At 34.7% G+C, this 21,227-nt stretch overlaps 1 protein-coding gene across 1 annotated transcript in view; it reads right to left on the reverse strand.

Moving 5' to 3' along the window:
* Nucleotides 1-21,227, reverse strand: part of EIF3E (eukaryotic translation initiation factor 3 subunit E) — a 50,388-nt gene that overhangs the window by 21,111 nt on the left and 8,050 nt on the right. Inside the window, exons 4-7 of the mRNA XM_035011754.1 lie at nt 20,054-20,096; nt 18,849-18,953; nt 13,969-14,094; nt 13,105-13,229 (exon numbers count right to left, since the gene is read on the reverse strand). Coding sequence (XP_034867645.1) covers nt 13,105-13,229; nt 13,969-14,094; nt 18,849-18,953; nt 20,054-20,096 — 399 coding nt within the window. The remainder of the gene's footprint in view (nt 1-13,104; nt 13,230-13,968; nt 14,095-18,848; nt 18,954-20,053; nt 20,097-21,227) is intronic.

Here is a 21,227-nt window from a genome sequence, read left to right on the forward strand (position 1 = left end):
GATGAGTACATACTGGTAATAAAGCGTTGCAGAATGGCAATACACAGGACCCTTGAAACATTGGCCAGGTGTAACTGCAGCATGGCATCACTGGGATTCATAGTGCACTGAAGAGCAGTGTGAGTCAACGAGAATGCAACATTGTATGATCTCTGTCACAACTCAGCTCTGCCTTTACAGCTTAAAAGAAGCCAAAGACACTATACAGATCAATGAAACTGGCTGTGTTCCAATAAAAATTTATGGACACTAAAACTGTAGTCTCATATTTCACATGTCACAAAATATTTTTCTTTTAATTTCTTCAACCATTTTTTTAAAAAGATTTTATTTATTTGAGAGAGCAAGAGAGAGAGAAAGCACACAAGTGGGGTGAGGGGAGAGGGAGGAGAAGCAGGCTCTCCCCCACTGAGCAGGGCCTGAGCCCAAGGCAGACACTCAACCAACTAAGCGACCCAGGCGCCCCTTTTTCAACCATAAGAATGGTAAAAGCCATTCTTAGATCATAGGCCTTAAGAAAAAAGGCAGTGAGCCAGATTCAGCCCACAGTCCAGATCCCTAATATATAACATTACCATGGCTCCTGACTTCCCTACCTTCTAGAACAGAGGTGATCCTTCCTATGTATGTATATCTACATAGATCAATACATAAGGAAGGGGACTGGGGATTAAAAGTGACTTGAAGTTATCTTAGTTCACAATCTTGTAGGATCAGTAATGATATTATTTTATTTTAGTTCAAATAGAAGCAAAACCACAGATGTGGTTTAACAGTCTACACGTCTGTTGTGCTCTTTTGTTCTCTTTCTTTCTTACAATCTCCTTTCCTGTCAACCGAAATTTAAGGGTCAATTTTCATCTTTACTGGACTCTTCTAACTTTTCCAGATCTTACTGGTTGCTGTTATACCTACTGTGTATTTATAATGCACAATACATCAGTCCTTAGTTAAATATGTTCTTAGGCTACTTCTTGTATTACTTGTTTGGATTATAAACTATTTAAGAACAGAGGCTGTAACTCTCCTATTTTGGAATCTAACTTTATTATTTTTCTTTTTTTTTTAAAGTAGGCTCCACACCGGGTGTGGAGCCCAACATGGGGCTTGAACTCATGACGCTGAGGATCAAGACCTAAGCTGAGATCAAGAGTTAGACGCTTAACCAACTGAGCCACCCAGGCATCCCTATTATTTTTTCTTTTAAATAAGAGCATTGATATTTACTGTGTTCTGAGGTATAATTTCATGATAGGTAATTAAAAATGTTTTAGTATATTTTTTCTCTAGTACAACCCCACTCCAATTGTACAGTACAGTGTTTTCTAACACTGAATAGCCCAAAATAAAAAAATATTTAAGTATCTATCATGTGCCAGATACTACAAGAACAGAGAGAATAAAAATTCTGCTCTCAAATATGCTTATACTCTAGTAGGAAAAATAAAGCAATTATAAATTATTTTAAAGACATTAAATAATTAAATATCAAATATAAAGTAGGCACAATATACAGGACTTCATGAACGATAAAGTAAACCTGAACTGGATCTTCAAAAACAGGCAGGCTTAGACGGAGGTTCAAAAAAAAGAGAAGGGCATTTCTGGAAAGACAGGCTAACAAAAACAAAAACAAAAAACAATGCAGGACACTTAGCAGAACATCAGAGGACAAATTTTTATTTTTATTTTAGATGGAAACCTTAAACCTTTAGATGGAAAACCTCATCATCCTGAGCTAGAATAGGTAAGATACCTGCATGAAAAAGTTTTCTTATCAGGAACAATTAGAAAATAGGAAAAATAAAGATGGAAAGGTCAGTCAGGACAACGTATGAATACCACCCAGCTGACTATTAATGGTAAAACGTGAAATTTCTTAGGGTGTTTATGTTATTTTTATTTAGAAAACACTCAAAGGAGTGTTTAATTCAAACTGAACTTTCAATCTTTTTACAATGGAGAGTAATAACCAGGGCATTGTTTACAAATGAATTCTTTTCTCTAATAGCATCTACATTTGGTGACAAAGCCTCATCTCTTATTAGTCTATGAACACTTCTCTTACACCTGATACCTTATCTTCTGTATAATGTTACATTTAAAAGTTCAACATTTTTCAAATGTGTAAATCATCTCCATTTTAGATTCAGAATAAATTACGGCAGAAATGGTAATATATATGATGTAATAAGACTTTATTTAACCTGCACTGGCATCTGAACTTTCACCTCAAAGACAAAAGTATAAATTATCAACAAGTACTTTTTTAAATTACAAAAATCCTAAAGTCCACAATCCACATGAACTATCAATTTAACACAATTTTATCAATTAATATACTCAATGAACTACATTTAACTGTATTACTGTGCTATTAGAAATTGAAAGCAGGAAGAATAAAACTTCACCAGTTTTTACATTTATCAAAGACAACTGAAAAGCACATACTGATTGTAGACATACAAATGCAAATTACTACTTTCTAGTAGCTACTCCACTTGAAGAATATACAATCTAGAAAAATGGCTGAAACAATGATCTGTCAAGCCAACTGGGTATATTCTCATAAGAAAAAAGTTAGAATCAAGCAAAACTCTAAACAAATCATGAAGGGATTACTATTGAGGGAGACTATTGATGGTAACCTAACCTTACAGAGAGAAGAGTAAGCACAATATTTTAGTGAAAAATGAAAGCTGTAATCCTACTGGAGTAGTTTATTTTCCACATTGTGCTAAAAGGCTGTTTCTGTTTAAAAAGTTCCACGGCTATGAAGATTCTTAGTAGCCAGTTGAAAATGTTCAAAAACTGATTTATGGTGATGGTGCCAACACCTGGTAAAGTTACTAAAATTCACTGAATTGTAAACAAACAAATAAATGAAATTTTGAGTACCTTAGAACAAATCAGGATAGTGGCATCATTCTATACTAGTAGTAGTCACTGTTTTTTTTCACTACCACACTCTTGCAGTTAAAAAAAATAAATGAAGCAAGTTTCAACTGCCCTTGATTAGCAGTACAGATTGTTAATTAAAAAAAAATTTCAACTCCTGCATACTAATCTTTTTAATATTCTGTATGACTTAATGGGAAGTATGTATAATGCTCTTCTGCTATATACTTCAGTATCACAGTTATCTTAAGGAAAAGCACTTGTACAACTGAGTTGTAAGCTTAACTGTTTTTCTCACAGAACCCTATTTTTACTTGAAACAATGAGTGACAGATACACCAAAGCTATTCAGAATTGGGTATTTGGCAGACACTTTCTAGAAAATAAAGTGAGCCTAAACTTCAAGAAAAAAAAAAAAGATAAAATGAGACCTTTCCCATGAAAGTAGAATTTTGGAAAATATCTGTCACCAAGAGCTTGACTACTTTCCAATACGTTAAGCCTTTTCTAATGGGTTTAGTGGTGATACAGATGGGTGATTTTTTGGGTATTTTATGTATGTCAACATATTTGGAATACCTGAATAACCCACAGATCCAAGATTTCCCAAACAATCAATGCATGATAATTATAAGGGCATGGGTACAAGATCCACTAAGGTGCAAGACTGACCACTATAGTTTAGAATACCAGTATAGTTTAGATCCAAAAAACTGAATAAAGTTTCAGATTCCACTTAATAATAACCTTTAAAGTACTACTACTTGTTTTGTTGGATTACCAAAAAAGAATATTCACAACTATCTGAAAAGGCTAGTAAAACAGCTCTTTTGTAACTACATGTATGTGTAAGGCTAGGTTTTCTTCATATCCTTCAGACAAAATAACATCAGGTATGAAAATATAGTTTATGCCAGTATTGAAAAGTCTGCAAAAATGTAAAACGTCACTGCTCTAACTAAATTTTTGTTTTTAAGTTATTGAAAAAAAAAAGTCAACTATAATCAATTTACTACTTGTCAATTATCAAATATATTTTTATTTTCCCAGTTTTAATTTCTAATACAGTATAGATAATAAATTTAGCCAACACAAACAAAATTACACTCAACAATTCTTCATAGTATGAAAGGGTTCTAAGACCAAAAAGCTTAAGGACCATTCACTTCTAACAATTACATTCCAAAGATAATTTTAATGTCTACTTTCTTTTTTAATAAACATGCAATAGCTTCTCTGTATTTATATTAATTTGGGTCTTGGAGGGAGTGCAAAGCTCTTTTTGGATACTCCAATAGAGTCCTATTTGCCTTACAAAGATAAATGAAGACAATCTCTCTCTATACACATACGTTCTCTAATGCACCAAAATGAGCAATAAATCGATCAGAACCCAGAGTCCTTTTAGTGGAATCACTGAAAAACAAAACAAAACAAAAACATCTCAAAATTTCTTCCTCACTTCACTGATCTGATAAGGTAACAACTTGTGTCACCTAGGGCATTTCAGGTTTTGGAGAATATGGTGCAAGTATACATAGAATTCCTTGTAATTTAATTATATCACTTGTCATATAAAGCCATTTTCATTTCTCTCTCTTCATTCTTGAAATGAAATTACCAGTTTTAATGTTATTAATTTCAACATTTTATATTGCTAATTTTCACTGCCTTCGTTGTTTTTTTCTGTACTTTCAATCAAGGTTTTAAAAGCTGAGTAAGTACTCAAGGCTATGAATTAATCCGAGTGTTGCTTTCACAAAATTTTGTTTATTAACACTTACTCTCTTCTTTGATTCAGTTCTTTTTAAGACTTCGAATAATTTATAGGTTTATTGTATTCTGTCCAGAAACTACAATCTATAAAATTTATATATTTTTAAACTTATCAGATTTTAAATGGCAAAAGGTATTGTCTTTTTTGTGTATGAACCATGGAATTACAAATGAATTGTACCTATTAATCTAGAATAGCTTCATAATAGTCTTAATTCTAAGTTGTTACTTCTATTATATTTCTATGACCATGAACCTCTATCTTACCTTAAAATTTTTTTTAAAAATCTACGTTTTTTAGGAGGAGTTCTGGGGAAGACAGCAGAGTAGGAAGATCCTAGGCTCACCTCATCCTATGGAAACAACTAAGTAACACCCACGACAGTGTAAATAACCCACAGAACAACCTGAGGACTGGCAGAACAGACTCTCCACGGCCCAATGTAAAAAAGAGGCCGCAATGAAGTGAATAGAAAGGGCAGAGATGTGGGTGGGAGCTAAAAAGACCAAAGGGACTGTTCATAAAACAGGGATGCCTTGGGCTTGAAGTGGGGAGAGAAAAGGAACCTCATGCCAAGCACCCCAGGCACAGAAGCGCAAACAGGGAAGACAAATCCCTATAACATTTGGCTTTGAAAACCAGAAGCATGGAATTTCATCAGTTGTTCCATCAGTGCTTAACACCTGGAACTTTAAAATCAGTGTGTGGCTCTGGGAGAGCCAAAAGGGAGGGAAACTGAGTCATCACCCCTAAAGAGCACAAAAAATAGCCTCTAGAAGATACAGCCATAAAAGCAGCAGTTTGAAAAAATACCTGGGGTATGCAGGAGGGAGATCTGTTTACTAATCTCAAAGCCTATGCTGGAGGGGCAGGGACTGTTGGAAGACTTCTCCCAGAACAAAAGAGATGGCAGGCACCATTTCCCTCCCTTGCCTCTCAGATACCTGGGTACCTGCAAGGAACCAGTGCAGCCAACACTCTCCACCTAGCTTGCTAACAAGGCACCACACCCCCACATTCTCCTGTGGACACACCCTCTCCAGCCAAGAGTTGGCACCAGGTCTCCTCCCACAGTAGACAATGCACAAACCTTCCTGACACTACCCATCTTCACTGGCCACCCCCTGACCTTCTGAAAACCCACCCCTTCCAACCCCTCTCAACCTCCCTCCCAAGAGGCTGCAGATCTCCTCCCGCGACAGACCAGCTAGGACCAAGCTGGCACCATATACCCACCCCCTCCAGCCCTGCAGCAGGAGTTTTCTCAAGTGGCTCCAGGCTCCCATCACAAGAGACCCATGCAAATCTTACCAATTACCAACGTTGAAATTCAATCAGTAATCAAAAGACTCCCAGCAAACAAAAGTCCAGCACTAGAAAGCTGCACAGGTGAATTCTACCAAAATTTAAACCTATTTTTCTCAAATTATTCATAAAAAATACAAGAGGAAGGGAAGTGTCCAAATATGTCCTATGTGGCCAGCATTACCCTGATACCAACATCAGATAAAGGCACTACTAACAAAGAGAACTACAAGTCAACCTCTCTGATGAAAATAGATGCAAAAATCCTCAACAAAATATTAGCAAACCAAATTCAACAATACAAAAAAATCATTCAGCACAATCAAGTGGGATTGATTCCTAGGATGCAAGGATGGTTCAATATTTACAAATCAATCAACATGATACATCACATCAATATGAGAAAGGATAAAAACCATATGATCCACTTAAATAGATGCCAGAAAAGCATTTGATGTTAAAAGCATTCAACAAAACAGGTCTAGAGGAAACACACCTCAACACAATAAAGACAATATATGAAAAACTCACAGGTAACATCCCACTCAATGGTGAAAAACTTAAGAGCTTTCCCCCTAAGGAACAAGATAAGGATGTGGACTCCCAACACTTTTATTCAACATTGTCCTGGAAGTTCTAGTTAGAGCAATCAGACAAGAAAGAGAAATAAAAAGCATCCAAATTGGTAAGGAAGCAAAACTTTCACTATTTGCAGATGACATGACACTAAATATAGAAAGCCCGAAAGATTCCACTCCAAAACTACTAGAACCGAAAAATGAATTCAGTAAGGTCGCAGGATAAAAAAGCAATTTACAGAAATCCGCTGCATTTCTATACACTATTAATAAACTAGTAGAAATAAAATAATACCAGTTATGATTGCACCAAAAATAGTAAAATACCTAGGAATAAACTTAACCAAAGAGGCAAAAGATCTGTACTCTGCAAACTATAAAACACTAATGTGAAAGAAACTGAAGACAACACAAATGAAAGATATTCTATGCTCACAGACTGGAAGAACAAATACTGTTAAAATGTGCAATCTGCAGATTTAACACAATCCCTATCAAAATACCAATAGCTTTTTTCACAGAATTAGAACAAATAATCCTAAAATTTGTATGGAACCACAAAAGACCCCAAATAGCCAAGGCAATTTTGAAAAAGAAGGCATAACTGAAGGTATCAGAATCCCAGATATCAAGATACGCTGCAAAGCTGTAGTAATCAAAACAGACACAGAGATCAATGGAACAGAACAGAGAGCCCAGAAATAAAAACACATATATAAGGTTAATTAATCTTTGACTAAGCAGGCAAGGATATGCAATGGGAAAAAGATGATCTTCAATAAATGGAATTGGGAAAACTGGAGAGCCACATGTAAAATAAAAACTGAACCACTTTCTTACACCATATACAAAATAAACTCAAAGTGCATTAAAGACCTAAATATGAGACTTGAAACTATAAAAATCCGAGAAAAGAGCATAGATAGTAATTTCTCTGACATCGTCCATAGCAAAATTTTTCTAGATATGTCTTCTGAGGCAAGGAAAAAAAACCAAAAGCAAAGTACTATATCAAAATAAAAAGCTTCTGCACAGCAAAGAATGCAGTCAGCAAAACTAAAAGACAACCTAGTGAATGGGAGAAGACATCTGCAAAGGACGTATCTGATAAAAGGTTAGTATCCAAAATATATAAGGAATTTATACAACTCAACACCAAAAAAACCCAACAAAAACCCAACAACAACAAATAATATAAAACTGGCCAGAGACATGAAGAGACATTTCTCCAAAGACATACATATGACCAACAGAACATAAAATGTTCAACATCATTCATCAGAAAAATGCTAATCAAAATCAAAATGAGTTATCACCTCACACCTGTCAGAATGGCGAAAATCAAAAACACAGGAGACAACAACTGTTGGCAAAGATGTGGAGAAAAAAGAACCCCCATGCACCACTGTTGGTGGGAATGCAAACTGGTGTAGCCACTCTGGAAAACAGTATAATGATTCCTCAAAAACTTAAAAATAGAATTACCATATAATCCAATAATTCCACTACTGGGTATTTACCCAAAGAATACAAAAAAACTAATTTGAAAAGATAAACACACTCCTTGTTTATTGCAGCATTATTAACAATACCCAAATTATGGAAGCAGCCCAAGTTGTCCATTGATAGATGAATGGATAAAGATATATATATACATATATATATATATACACACACATATATATAACGGAATATTGCTCAGCCATAAAAAAGAATGACATCTTGCCATTTGCAACAACATAGATGGATCTAAAGAATATAATGCTAAGTGAAGTCATTCAGAGAAAGAAAATACCATGATTTCACTCATATGTGGAATTTAAGAAACTAAACAAAGGAAAAAGATAAACCAAAAAACACTCTTAACCATAGAGAACAAACTGATGGTCATCAGAGGAGAGGTGGGTGGGGGCATGGTTGAAACAGGTGAAGGGGATTAAGAGTACACTTATTGTGATGGGCACTGAGAAATGTACAGAATTGCTGAAATCAATATATTGTACACCTGAAACTAATATAACCCTGTATGTTAACTCTACTGGAATTAAGTTTTTTAAAATAACCTACTTTTTTGCATTTTTTACCTTTTGCAAAGTTTATCTTTTTTTAAAGATTTTATTTATTTCAGAGAGAGAGACAGAGAGAGCACGAGCGAGAGCATGAGTGGGGGAAGGGGCAAAGGGAGAGGGAGAAGGAGACTTCTGATGAGCAGGGCCCTGGGATCCTGACCTGAGCCAAAGGCAGACGCTTAACCCACTGAGCCACCCAGGCACCCCAGTTTGATTTTTATCTTAACACTTTCTGCAATCTCAACAGAACTACCTTTGTATTTCTAGTATCCATAACAAATGGTTCTACTAATTAATAAACATATTCTATATGCCTCTAAAATTTCATATAAGCCAGGGTGCCTGGGTGGCTCAGTCGTTAAGCGTCTGCCTTTGGCTCGGGTCATGATCCCAGGGTCCTGGGATTGAGCCCTGCATCGGGCTCCCTGCTCCACGGGAAGCCTGCTTCTCTCTCTCCCACTCCCCCTGCTTGTGTTCCTTCTCTCGCTGTGTCTCTCTCTGTCAAATAAATAAATAAAATCTTTAAAAAAAAAAAAAATTTCATATAAGCCATAAGGTTGTCAGGAATTGATGCATCTTGTTCCCCTCTTGTATTGTATTACAGAATTTTCACAGTGGGTTTGAATACTTTTATTTTTCTTGTTTGCATGCTTCTTTTCATTACTTGAAAATATTCAAAGAGCCTGTTAAATTTAATATTCCTTTCTAAATACATATGTAACTGCAAAAAACACAGAAGAGTGGGCCTACTAGTAAGTAGTACCATGGAAAGCCAATTCCTAATGGTTCCTATGGCTTACTTCAGGAGGAGCTGTTCTTATCCTTAACCCATCCCCCTAAGTGTCAGGATCACAGCCAGGTGTTAACAGGCCAATGCCTGGGTCCAATCTGCACATTCCGAATAGGCTCTTCCTCCCACACCTGATTTTGGGGCATTAATCAACTCCTAAGAAATCTTACAGAATTTATTCATCAGAACACAGACAAAATACTAACGTTAGTGTTATTTTATTTTATTTTTTTTAAGATTTTATTTATTTGATAGAGACACAGCAAGAGAGGGAACACAAGCAGGGGGAGTGGGAGAGGGAGAAGCAGGCTTCCTGCCGAGCAGGGAGCCCGATGTGGGGCTCGATCCCAGGACTCCGGGATCATGACCTGAGCCAAAGGCAGACGCTTAACGACTGAGCCACCCAGGCGCCCCACGTTAGTGTTATTTTTAATCTCTTTTCATTTGAATGAATGTTTGGTTAATGTCCATAAATACTGAGAAATATATCCTTAATTCTTTTTTAGAATTCTCAGAAAACACCTTTTCTATAAGAGGCATAGATAGTTTAACATAAAAGACAGGTATTTTACTGTCTATTTTACTAACCAACATTCCCAAATTTCTCGCAGTGATTTATTAGTCATTTTCCTGGATACTCCAGATTCATCCAATATTGATGTCTCAACTATTGCATAAGATTGTAATTGTCAGTATCACAAATAAAAAAGCCTCTTCTAAAATGTAATGGTTGCATAAAAGTACTTCTCAAAGGGTACCTCTCAAGAATCACTGCCCTGAGAAGATTAAATAAAAAGTGTACCACAGCAGAAAGAGATTAATCAATTTACTCTCTGATACGAGAAAGCTCCCAGATCAGGAAGACTTGAGAACTTGATAAAAGACATTAACATATTTAAATCAGAATGGGGGATGTGAGTAGGAACACAGTGAGAAGTACTGATCTGAAATGGAATTATGAAAAGAGAAATAAAAAAGCAAATCTCAGAAATGCCCATCCAAATGTTTAGGGTGACAAATCAAAAAATGTTCATCATCTGGTCCTAGTGCAAGAACAGTCCTACTGTGAAGATACATATGTTAGGCCAGCTTAACCTGATGGTGCCATTAACAGTCCAGTCACAAATTAACTTTCCATTCTGATTCCAAGTACTCTTAAAGCAACCTTCTCTTTATTATATGGCTTCCTATGCGTGAAACTTAACAGACTCCTCCTCAAGAAGCTAACACTGCCCCTGTAATCTGAATCAGAAACTCACTCCTACCACTTACACTCCTCATTATGAATTACTGATGGCATTCTGGTTTTATAAATCAGTTTTTCTGAAGCTGGTTCAGCTTTGTTCTTCATAAATCTACCTTTAAGATACTGCCAAATAAAGTTGCTGAGTTTACCATGCTAAAGCCCAGAACCAAGTATGACACCCTTCTAGGATCTCATTTTAGTGTACAATTAATTGCTTTTGGTTTTTTAAATCCTTCCCACTAGCCTTTCACTTAATTCAACATATAGACGATGATTTATGTAACTTTTCAGATTATAAACAATTTATCATGGCATTCAGCAAACAGTAAAATATATACCAAATACAATTTAAAAACTGTATATATACAATTTTAACAGTGAATTTCCCACAAACAGGATGTGCTTAAGGAATAACAGCTCAGAACGAGGCTATTATGTATACATTAGTGAATAATGTGAATCTAGAAGGCATACTTAAGTACTATAAAATATCTCTAATAAAAAAAAGAAATACAATGCTATGTAAATTATAAAATTTCACTTCTTATCATTTATATTTAAAATGGGATGCAAAGATCATATTGTCTTTTATCTTATCTAATGCCATGTAGTTGTTTTTTTCTTTTTTCAAGGAAAGAAAAACAATCCTGTTACAAAAACTCCTCTGCCTATGTTTGATTTTAACATACTAGGTCACCATGTCATTAAAATACTGACTAAATACATTAATATTGAACTTACATTGCAATGTTAATATTTCTGTTAAGACTGCTTCTTTTTACCAGATTCAGGGGAATATTTAGCATTTAATGCAGAAAATAGAATATACACCATTTAAAAATGGTTCCCTGATTCTCCATAAAAAAAGTTACTGGCATTTCTCAGTTGGCTGGATATTTTTCATCTGTATTACCACTAATAACTTAATTTCTTTTAAATTCCAAGTGCTGTTGATTATGTTAACAACTTCACTGAAGAGGTCAAATATTTTAGAGTCTTAAAAAATCTTACTAAAATGAGCATTTAAAGTACACTTATTAAAGTCACATTTATTTATGTGACTCAGTTTAGAATATCCTATCAACTTATCCAAAAATATTGCCATAGATACTATTTTCAAGACTTTGGAAATTACAAAACAACTTAAAAACAGGTTATTCAATCTTCACTGATGTTTTAATTCAGAAAGGTATTACACCATCTATTTCTAAGCTATACCTTTATAAATTAAAATATATATGCATTTTAGAGAAAAATATTAAAATCATAATTTGACAGAAAATAATAAGCAGAAATCAAGTGAAATGTAACAACTATATCTTCATTTAGGTTAACATATAACAAAAGTATGGCCCAAGGATGTTTATACGAAGTTTAGCTAACAATATAGTCAATATAAGCCACACCATGTAGGAAATGCGAATGTTACTCCAATCTTGAACTATGTTTATATAAGCACACATACAGGTCAAGAAGCTAACACTGCCCCTGTGATCCATAAAACTCAAGTAACAATCCTGGGAATTTTAAAGATCCGTATTTTGAGAAGACTGTGGATAAACTGGCAGTTATCTAAGGAGGGCAACCAAAATACTAAAAAGTCTGAAAAACTACACACTTGATAAAACCATAGATATTCAGCCTAAAGGAAGAGATACAGAAAAATTATCTTCAAATATCTAAGTGTTTCCACCAAGCAGTTTTGTTTTCTGTTGTTCTAACCAAATAAGAAATAAGATTCAAAGGCACTTAAGCTCAAACGGAAAAATAAATTTTTAAAAATGATTTGTAGCTAACAATAGAATAGTCTAGTTCATAGAGAATTTCTCAGCACCAAAAGTTGGATAATTGAGCAATGATATAAAGGATTCTGGGATGTATTTATTTCTTCCGTGTAATTTGGCCTGGAGCCCTAATTCTAAAGCTTTAGTTAATATATTAATTACCTGGGATCTTGTTAAGATGGAGATTCTGATTCAGTTCTTCTAGGGTAAGGTAGAACCATGAGATTCTACATGATGCCTATTCTGCTGGCACAGGAAACACACTAAATAGCACTTCAACAGGCTTAAAGTATGTTTTTCAAATAATTTACTAGAATTACGTGTAAGCTTTTTCTTTTTTTTTTTTTTTAAGATTTTGTTTATTTGAGAGAGAGGGGGGGAGCACAGGCAGGGGGAGCGGCAGAGGGAGCCCCATGTGGGGCTGCTCATCCCTGGGCCCTGGTATCATGACCTGAGCCAAAGGCAGACGCTTAACCAACTGAGCCAGCCAGGTGCCCCACGTAAGCTTTTTCAATTAATAAGCTAATCTACCACGTGCAGGGGGAAAAAAAAAGGTTGACAACAAATTCAAATTTAGAAGTGCATTTTTAAGTTTAAAAAAAAAATCCATGTAATTTCATATAACGAAAGCCAGAATTATACAGTGAAATAACTTACTGTGGCTGGTAAAGGAAGAGATCAATTATGTTATCACGCCCTTTGGGGTGGTTGAAGAAAACGAACAGAGACCAGTGGATGAGCCATGTTCGCTGCTGAAGAGACTGAAGTGGAGAACTCACAGACTACAGGGTTAAAAAATACATACATAGGAAATCTTAATATATGAGAAAGACGCAAGAGAATAAACATAGCTGATCTCCGAATTTTAGTTAAAAATGAGAACCTTCTGAGGCATGATCTATGGCCATTAGGATCTAAGTCCTATCCCCTAGACCCTCTGCACTAACCTCAACATTAGAAATTACCTCCCTGCTCTGAGAAATAGATTCAATAATGTCTGCTAAGCCATTTTTATAGAAGCCGTAAACTATACTCAAACCAGAAAACATTTTAAAAGGACTGAACTAAATACTCCATAAGTTGTTTTATTAGACATAATTATAAGTGAAAACTGTCATCTTCTACATAGGACTTTATTGAGGACCTATCACTGAGGTGGCACTAATAGTATTATGCCATTTTCACTGTACAAATAAAAAAGGTGCAATAGTTATAAGAGAGATGAAAACTTGAGTTCTTTTCTCTAAGAGCCAAAAAAAATTTGACAGTTTCTTTCAGGGAGATTCAGTGAAACTAGTCACCCCACTAACCCACTGTGATTTTTATGTCAAGTCAACAAAAGCTAATCTGAACATTTTTGTTTCCCTTCTTCCCTCCCTCCATCCCTCACTCCTTCCTTCCTTCCATTCCTCCCTCCCCCAGCCCCACCTTTTTAAAAAAAGTACACAGTGTTTTCTTTATCAGAAAGTATGAAGGATACACAAAAATTTCAGAAAATCACCCTGGAAAAATGTAACTCACATTATTATCTATGGTCTCTTTTAACCGTGTAAGGTCTTCCATAGCTGCATCCCAATTCTGCATTAAGATTTCAGAGGCCAATTTCCCCCAGAGTGAACTCAAAGCATTTCTATCTGTTGCTGGAACCTGTTTAAGCAATCATAATTAATTATATTCTGAATATTCTAGGAAAAAAAGATACTGTATATTTTATACCTTACATATTCACCTAACCTACTAAAAGACCTGTAGCTTTCTAACCCAAACAGTAATTATCTAAGTCCTTATTGGATCACACTGCTAAACTGATTCAGTTTCCATTTAACTTAATTTACTAAAAATATTAGCTCGGAGTGCCTGGGTGGCTCAGTCAGTTAAGCATCTGCCTTCTGCTCAGATCATGATCCCAGGGTCCTGGGATTGAGCCCCACATCAGGCTCTGCTCGCTCTCTCTCGCTACCTCTCTGTCAAATATATAAATAAAATCTTTAAAAAAATAAAAACACACAGCTTTTTGATATTCAAGTCTAAATCAGAAAGAGTAACTTAAAACTAGAATACAGCACTAGTGTTAAAAGTATTATTTTCAGAACAAAAAATACCCAGGGTGCCTGGGTGGCTCAGTCGGTTAAGCATCTGCCTTTGGCTCAGGCAAGATCTCAGGGTCCTGGGATCGAGTCCCATCTCGGGCTCCCTGCTCAGCAGGGAGTCTGCTTCTCCCTCTACCCCCCCCCCACTGCTCATGATCTCTCTCTCTCTCTCACGTTCTCTCAAATATATACATAAAATCTTTAAAAAAAAATCCAAATTATGACACAAATGAAAGGAGTTAGAGAGAGAAAAGCAGGTATACTAGTTAATAACAATTAATAATTATCAAAGGAATAACGTACTGAGGAATAAATGTTCATTTTTCACATAATCCTAATAGAAACATTATAAAAGGTAAATATTTTTTAACCCCATTTTAATTAAAGAGGGGAAACTCATGCATGGAGAGTGTAATCTGCCCAAAACTACACTTCTCATTATGAAAGCTATAAATTTTTTTAAAGATCTATTTATTTTTAGAGACCAAGGAGTGGAGGAGGGGCAAAAGGAGAGAATCTTTCAAGCAGATTCCCAACTGAGCACAGAGCCCAATGGGGGGAGTGGGTCAATCCCCACAACCCATGAGATCATGACCTGAGTCAAAACCAAGAGTCCAATGCTTAACAAATGAGCCACTCAGGTGCCCCAAGATCTATAAATTTTATACCACAATCTAAACCACAAAATAGGAGGACTAAGGGCATCTACCTCTTTTTGCCACTGATGGAAAAGGGTCACAAACCCAAAACATCTATTAAGGACTTTGACGGTAGTAATTAACTCTCTCTCATGTACTCAATAACATTAAGCAAACTCTAACAAACACTAAATTCATGAACTAAATTTTGAAACATATCCATGAAACCACTGGTTATTGTTACAATATATGTCCACAAAAAAAGAGTTGTATTTGAATATTCGTGGCAATTTTTTTTGTAACAGACAAAAACTAGACTTTTTTTTAAGATTTTATTTATTTATTTGACAACACAAGTAGGTAGAGCAGCAGGCAGAGGAAATGGGAGAAGCAGGCTCCCCGCCGAGCAGAGAACCAGATGCGGGGCTTGATCCCAGGACCCTGGCATCATGACCTAAACCGAAGGCAGACACTTAACCAACTGAGCCACCCAGGCATCCCTAGAAGTTTTTTTATTCATGTTTCTAAAACCACAACCAATTCAAGACACATCCCAGTTTGATATTAAAATGTGATAAATTATGCATCTGAAAATCAATATGAGACATCTTTTACATAACCAACATTACCAAATAGGGCACATCAGACCCAAAACTTCAGCCAAGTTCCCAAAGCTTCCAAAAGTCATCATTACTTAAGCTTTCTTGAGTCAAGGAGAAGTACCTTTAAATCAAATGGCATGTACTTACAGGCGATCAATTTTAAATTCTGAATGAAAACAACAACAAAAATCACGCTACTAAAATATGATCACCAACAGTTCTAGCATCTTAAAATCACTTTTATTTCAAGTAGCTGCTGGATAAGGGGAGGGGTTATATTTTCAAGTCAGATCAAAAGGACAGAGAATGCAAATTTTAACAAACTAATTAAAATACAGTGTTAATTCCTTTTATTTATTTTTGTAACTTTTAAAACAAAAATTTTCAAAAATTCCTGCCAATTCTCCTCCACCATTTCATTCCAGATTAATGCATTTCTTAGAACACAACCAAATAGGATGCATGTAAATATTCCTTGATGTATTCTAAAAAGCCATCACATTTTAAAAAAATAAAGGTAGATTCTGGGGTCACACAGCTTTAATTTACACAAAACTGACCTACAATAGGTCACCTGGAGAGTCAAATTCTAATCTCAGATCATAGTTACAATGGTTCTTTCATAGCTTATGTTTCCCTAACTATAGATTTAAAAGAATAACCAACCACCAGACAAGAATTTAGAAATGAAAAAAAGGCTATTACAAAAAAATAAAAGTAAATAACTAATATGTAAAACACTGATATTTTTCATCCCAAATCCAATCCAGGATTTTTAATCTTTGCTATTAACAAGATTTTGAACAAATACATAGATTTTATAGTAGTGCCTATCTAAACAAAAGAAAAAGCTAAGTAAAATTATCCGTTGTTTTAAACTTAGCTTGGTTAGCTCCTATCAATATGCCAACTCCCAGCTACTCAAATGTTCTGTCACACAGGTGGAACATAAATTTAAAATAAATTTCACATAATTTCTAAGCACTATCCCATCACTATATTTTGACTACTCTTAATGTAAAACATTGATTTTTGTGTTCAAATCATGGTAATCAATCACCTAACCAAATGTCATTTGAATTCCAACACAAGAACTGTTAGGCAATGCAAAAGCTTAAAACTGAGATTTTTTTTTTTTTTTTAAGTTAGGGAACAAACCAGGATCTTCACATTAAAAAAAAAAAAAAGGAAACACAAAAGCTTCACAAACCTTTAAGTATATATACCTATCATTTGTAGAAATTTTCAGACTAATTATAAAACCACACTACATAAATGTAATATGCTGTTAAAACAAGGATATGTTATATTTGTTAGGATAAAAGCTTTTTGTAGCAGCAGAGCAAGTTTTTTAATCCCCCAAAGGTTCATGCGTACTACTCTGGCTCAAGTCCATGTCATTACAGTTGGCTCTTCATACCAACCTGCTTTCAAGGGTGGATATGCTAGAAGAGTTTCAGTATCTGGATTTCCAGCAGTTACCTTAAGTTTCCATGTCTTAGCAAAATGGCACATTCACTCACTGACCAGCAACAATAAATTTACTGTGCTAGAACTCTAACATGACACTAAATCTTCATTCTCAAAATTCACTCCCAGCATTAACAAATGATATGAATAACCAACTCTTTTCATGTACCTGTAATCATATCAGGCTTCTGATTTTACAATCCTGGTTTAAGCTGTTTACATTTCCAAAGTAATCAACTTTTGCTCTCCTAAATCCTTCGTAATATTCAAAGTAAAACTGATGGAATTTTATGATAAGCACTACAAGTTTAGAATCACTGATTACCTTCAATGCACTTGCAAGCTAACCAAGCTAATCTATAAATTAAGAATATTCACAAATGGGAATAAGAGAAAAATAAATTTTTTTCAAATCAAACTTTGAACTAAACTGAAAATCTTTATTTCCTTTTGAAGGAAGGATGGTAGCTTTAAAAAACGAAGCTCTCTAAGTACTTTTTAAGTGTAGAAATCAGCTGTATTAATAAAACACCAATCTCTTCCCCTTCCTTGCTCCCCCAAAAAGAAAAATTTAATTTCCTAGAAAACAACCAAAGATAGCAGCCATAAGTCTTTTCTTTGTGGCAGGCATATGGAGCTAAAAGAATAAAGGCACCAGAAAGTAGAGACAGAAGAAATAGACTCTTCCAAGGTTAGAAAACAAGAAGTCCCTGTCTTAAGAGGTCATTTCCCAACATCTAGGATTAACTAGAGAAATCAGAGACTTAGGTACTTGCTTACTAACCCAAAGTGAGTAACAAATTATAATTTCTCAAATGAGAAGTTCGTTAAAACAAGGGCATTTTGATAACTCTAGAAGGCATTAATACAATTACCTACACAGAAGACAGAATGAGAAAAAAATCTTTTCATTTGAAAGCCTTATTTTTTTCTTTGGCTTCATGCAATTTTCCTTTTTCCCAGAAAAAGCACTGAATCTAGGAACTTGTCAATAGGCAAATGAAAATAACAACAGGGCTCTTTATGGTTAGAAATTTGCTCTAATAGTACAATTTAAATTCACCTTCCTCCTACATTATTAAAAAAAAATCATTGAGTTTTATTTTCTAATAGCTGAGGTAGAAGTAAATGGAAAAAAATTACTATTAAGGCATAATTTTTTTTTCAAATATCATTAGAACTCCTTAATTGTTTGAAACAAACTCAAGGGATATATATAGCATAAGATATTTAATTAAAATTAGGAATAATGGATTTATTCAATAAATATTTAAGCATCCACAATGTCCTGCTCACTGTGCTACACAGTAATATAACAAATTGATTACATGATAGAATTCTGCTAATGCTTATCATTTAATTATACATAAAATAACAAATTAACGGGTCCTACTTTTGGATTTCAAGGAAAGTTAAATCTCCCGCCAAATTTTGAGGTCCTGATATAAGCTTTCCTATTTCTATTTGTTCTTTGTTGAGAAAGTTTTTCTCCTTTCACCAAGGATTCTTGAAAATTTATGTACAGAATCAAATCTATAGATATGTTTTGACAAACCAAGGGAATCCTACAAAGTCTGAGAGAAGAAAAAGAATTTACTCACCAACACTCTAAAGAAGTAAAGATATTCTGCGGCTCCAGAGTAATTCCCACATTCATATTGAAATTTTGCATACCTATAGAGTGTATCTAAATATTCCTGCCTAAACTAAAAAAAAAAAAAAAAAAAAAGCATCAGTTCTGTTTTTAACTTTTGAGTTTTAAAATTCAAACCATTTACTCCTTTAAATGTCCCCAGACGCGTCAATTCTCTCAGTGTACCCCAAGTGTCACAAAAAAAACAAAATAAAACAAAAACCATGATCAGAAACATATGACTCTTAAAACATACATTAGCAATTGGTAGATTTTTCATTCATAATTCTGGCCTCAAAGAGTTATGAATTGTAACAATACCTAATTTGTTGCAGTGAGAATTTGAATTGCAGGGAAAGGTCTGAGGTGTGAGTCTCTCAGTTAGTGACTAAGCTTAGACAACTACCAAACACATGAATTCTTATAACGTTTGTGATTCTGTACAAATAACATGCACAGTAAATTTCAGTTCTCTGTGAAAACTGGCCCCCAAATTACAGCAACTTTTAAATTTAGCAATGCAAGGAAAGTGAAAGTAATGTAAGAGAAGGGCTACGAACTAGAACATTATTAAATATACCAAACATTCTATTTGGAAACCAGAAAGAATAATCTGCCCAGTGGTCAGCATACCTCTTGTTACAGTTGTTAAATGAGAGAAGAAACTTGAATGCAAGTAAAGAATTAATTACATGCAAATCCTCACACTTACAAGTTAACACAAGGGAAAATGAGACTGGGAGATGACTAGGGAAGTCTACGATAAAATTCCTTTATGGGGGATTTATGAAGACCTTGATAATGTCAAGAACTACTATATTCCACAAGGCAGCCAAAGTATTACTTAATTCTACTGCTCAAAACATTTCTAATTCAAATTTAGTTCTATCTTTGTTAATCCATCAGAAATATAAAATGGAACCCATTACTTGATTATTCTAAAAAAATAAAGAGTTTTGAAAATTTCTATGATCTAAAGTATAAGCACCTCATTTTCCCATCAGCATCAATTTTTAAAAACTGAAGTTTCAAAAACATACTAGGTCTTATATTTAATAAATTAATCTAGAAATTATAATCTTGCCAAGCCTCAAACCTATCTATGCAGCACTATTCTTTAATTAGCCTTATTAAAACAGGACAACTAAAGAAAATTTTTAAAATACCACTTACACCATGCTTGTCTGCCAGGTAGTCAAACAGCATCCGACCATCTCTTAATTAGAAACAAAAATTATTGTATTTTATAGGTCATAGAAAACAAAATAAGCATAACCAATGTTCATCCTATTACCCACATAAAGCCATTTAAATATCTTAATACTTAAACAGTAGAAATAGGACTTCCAGAATAAACAGAACAGTACAAAATCAATCAATTATGCTTAACTTACATTTCTATGCCACACACCCTATATAATTATTACCCATATCAGTGTCAACCCAACTGAACTTTTCTTAAATTGGCTTTGCGTAACTAAGACGTTGCCAGGCTGGTAAAAGACAAAATGATAACAAAGACACCAAGGAACAAGTGATAGATGGGCACAGTGGCCCACTTACTGGGCATTTTCAAAAAAGAAAACATTTTCTTACGCTTATCACAGAGGGAATGCTGTGGCATGTTTTTCCAGAGCATAATTTTACTTGGAGATTTAATGGGGAGGGAATATATCATCACCAACATTAACATGGGTATATTATAATAGTGAATATGAAATATGCATGAAATTTTAACAAGATTTCAAAAAAAAAAACCAAGTGTGGATCACAGTGAATAACTTTGTGTTACACTCCTTGCTTGTATCTTTCAGGTACATAATCACTATCCTTTGGTTGACTGGGTATTTCTGGGAAAGTATGAGAAGTAAAATGTTATACATTCAATGAAATTTAAAAACAGGAATTGGCAGGAAGAGGTTATTCCTTTGCAAATTTTTTTTTATTTTTTTATTTTTTTTAAAGATTTTATTTATTTATTTGACAGAGAGAGACAGCGAGAGAGGGAACACAAGCAGAGGAGGAGCGGGAGAGGGAGAAGCAGGCTTCCCGCAGAGCAGGGAGCCTGATGCGGGGCTCGATCCCAGGACCCTGGTATCATGACCTGAGCCAAAGGCAGACGCTTAACAACTGAGCCACCCAGGTGCTCCCTCCTTTGCAAATTTTTAAAACACAATTCCATCCTTTCATTTATCTCAATGCTATGCCTATTAAACCGCAAGGAGTCTTCTCTTTCTAATAACTGGTGAATAAATCTATATTCATCTTGATTCATATCCTAATCACATTAATTTCTAGTATTTAAGTAACTAGACTAAATTTAGAATTTAAATTCTAAATTTTCTGT

This window comes from Mirounga leonina, unplaced genomic scaffold (assembly GCF_011800145.1).
Source record: "Mirounga leonina isolate KUSES-001 unplaced genomic scaffold, KU_Mleo_1.0 Mir_165, whole genome shotgun sequence".
Taxonomy (NCBI): domain Eukaryota; kingdom Metazoa; phylum Chordata; class Mammalia; order Carnivora; family Phocidae; genus Mirounga; species Mirounga leonina.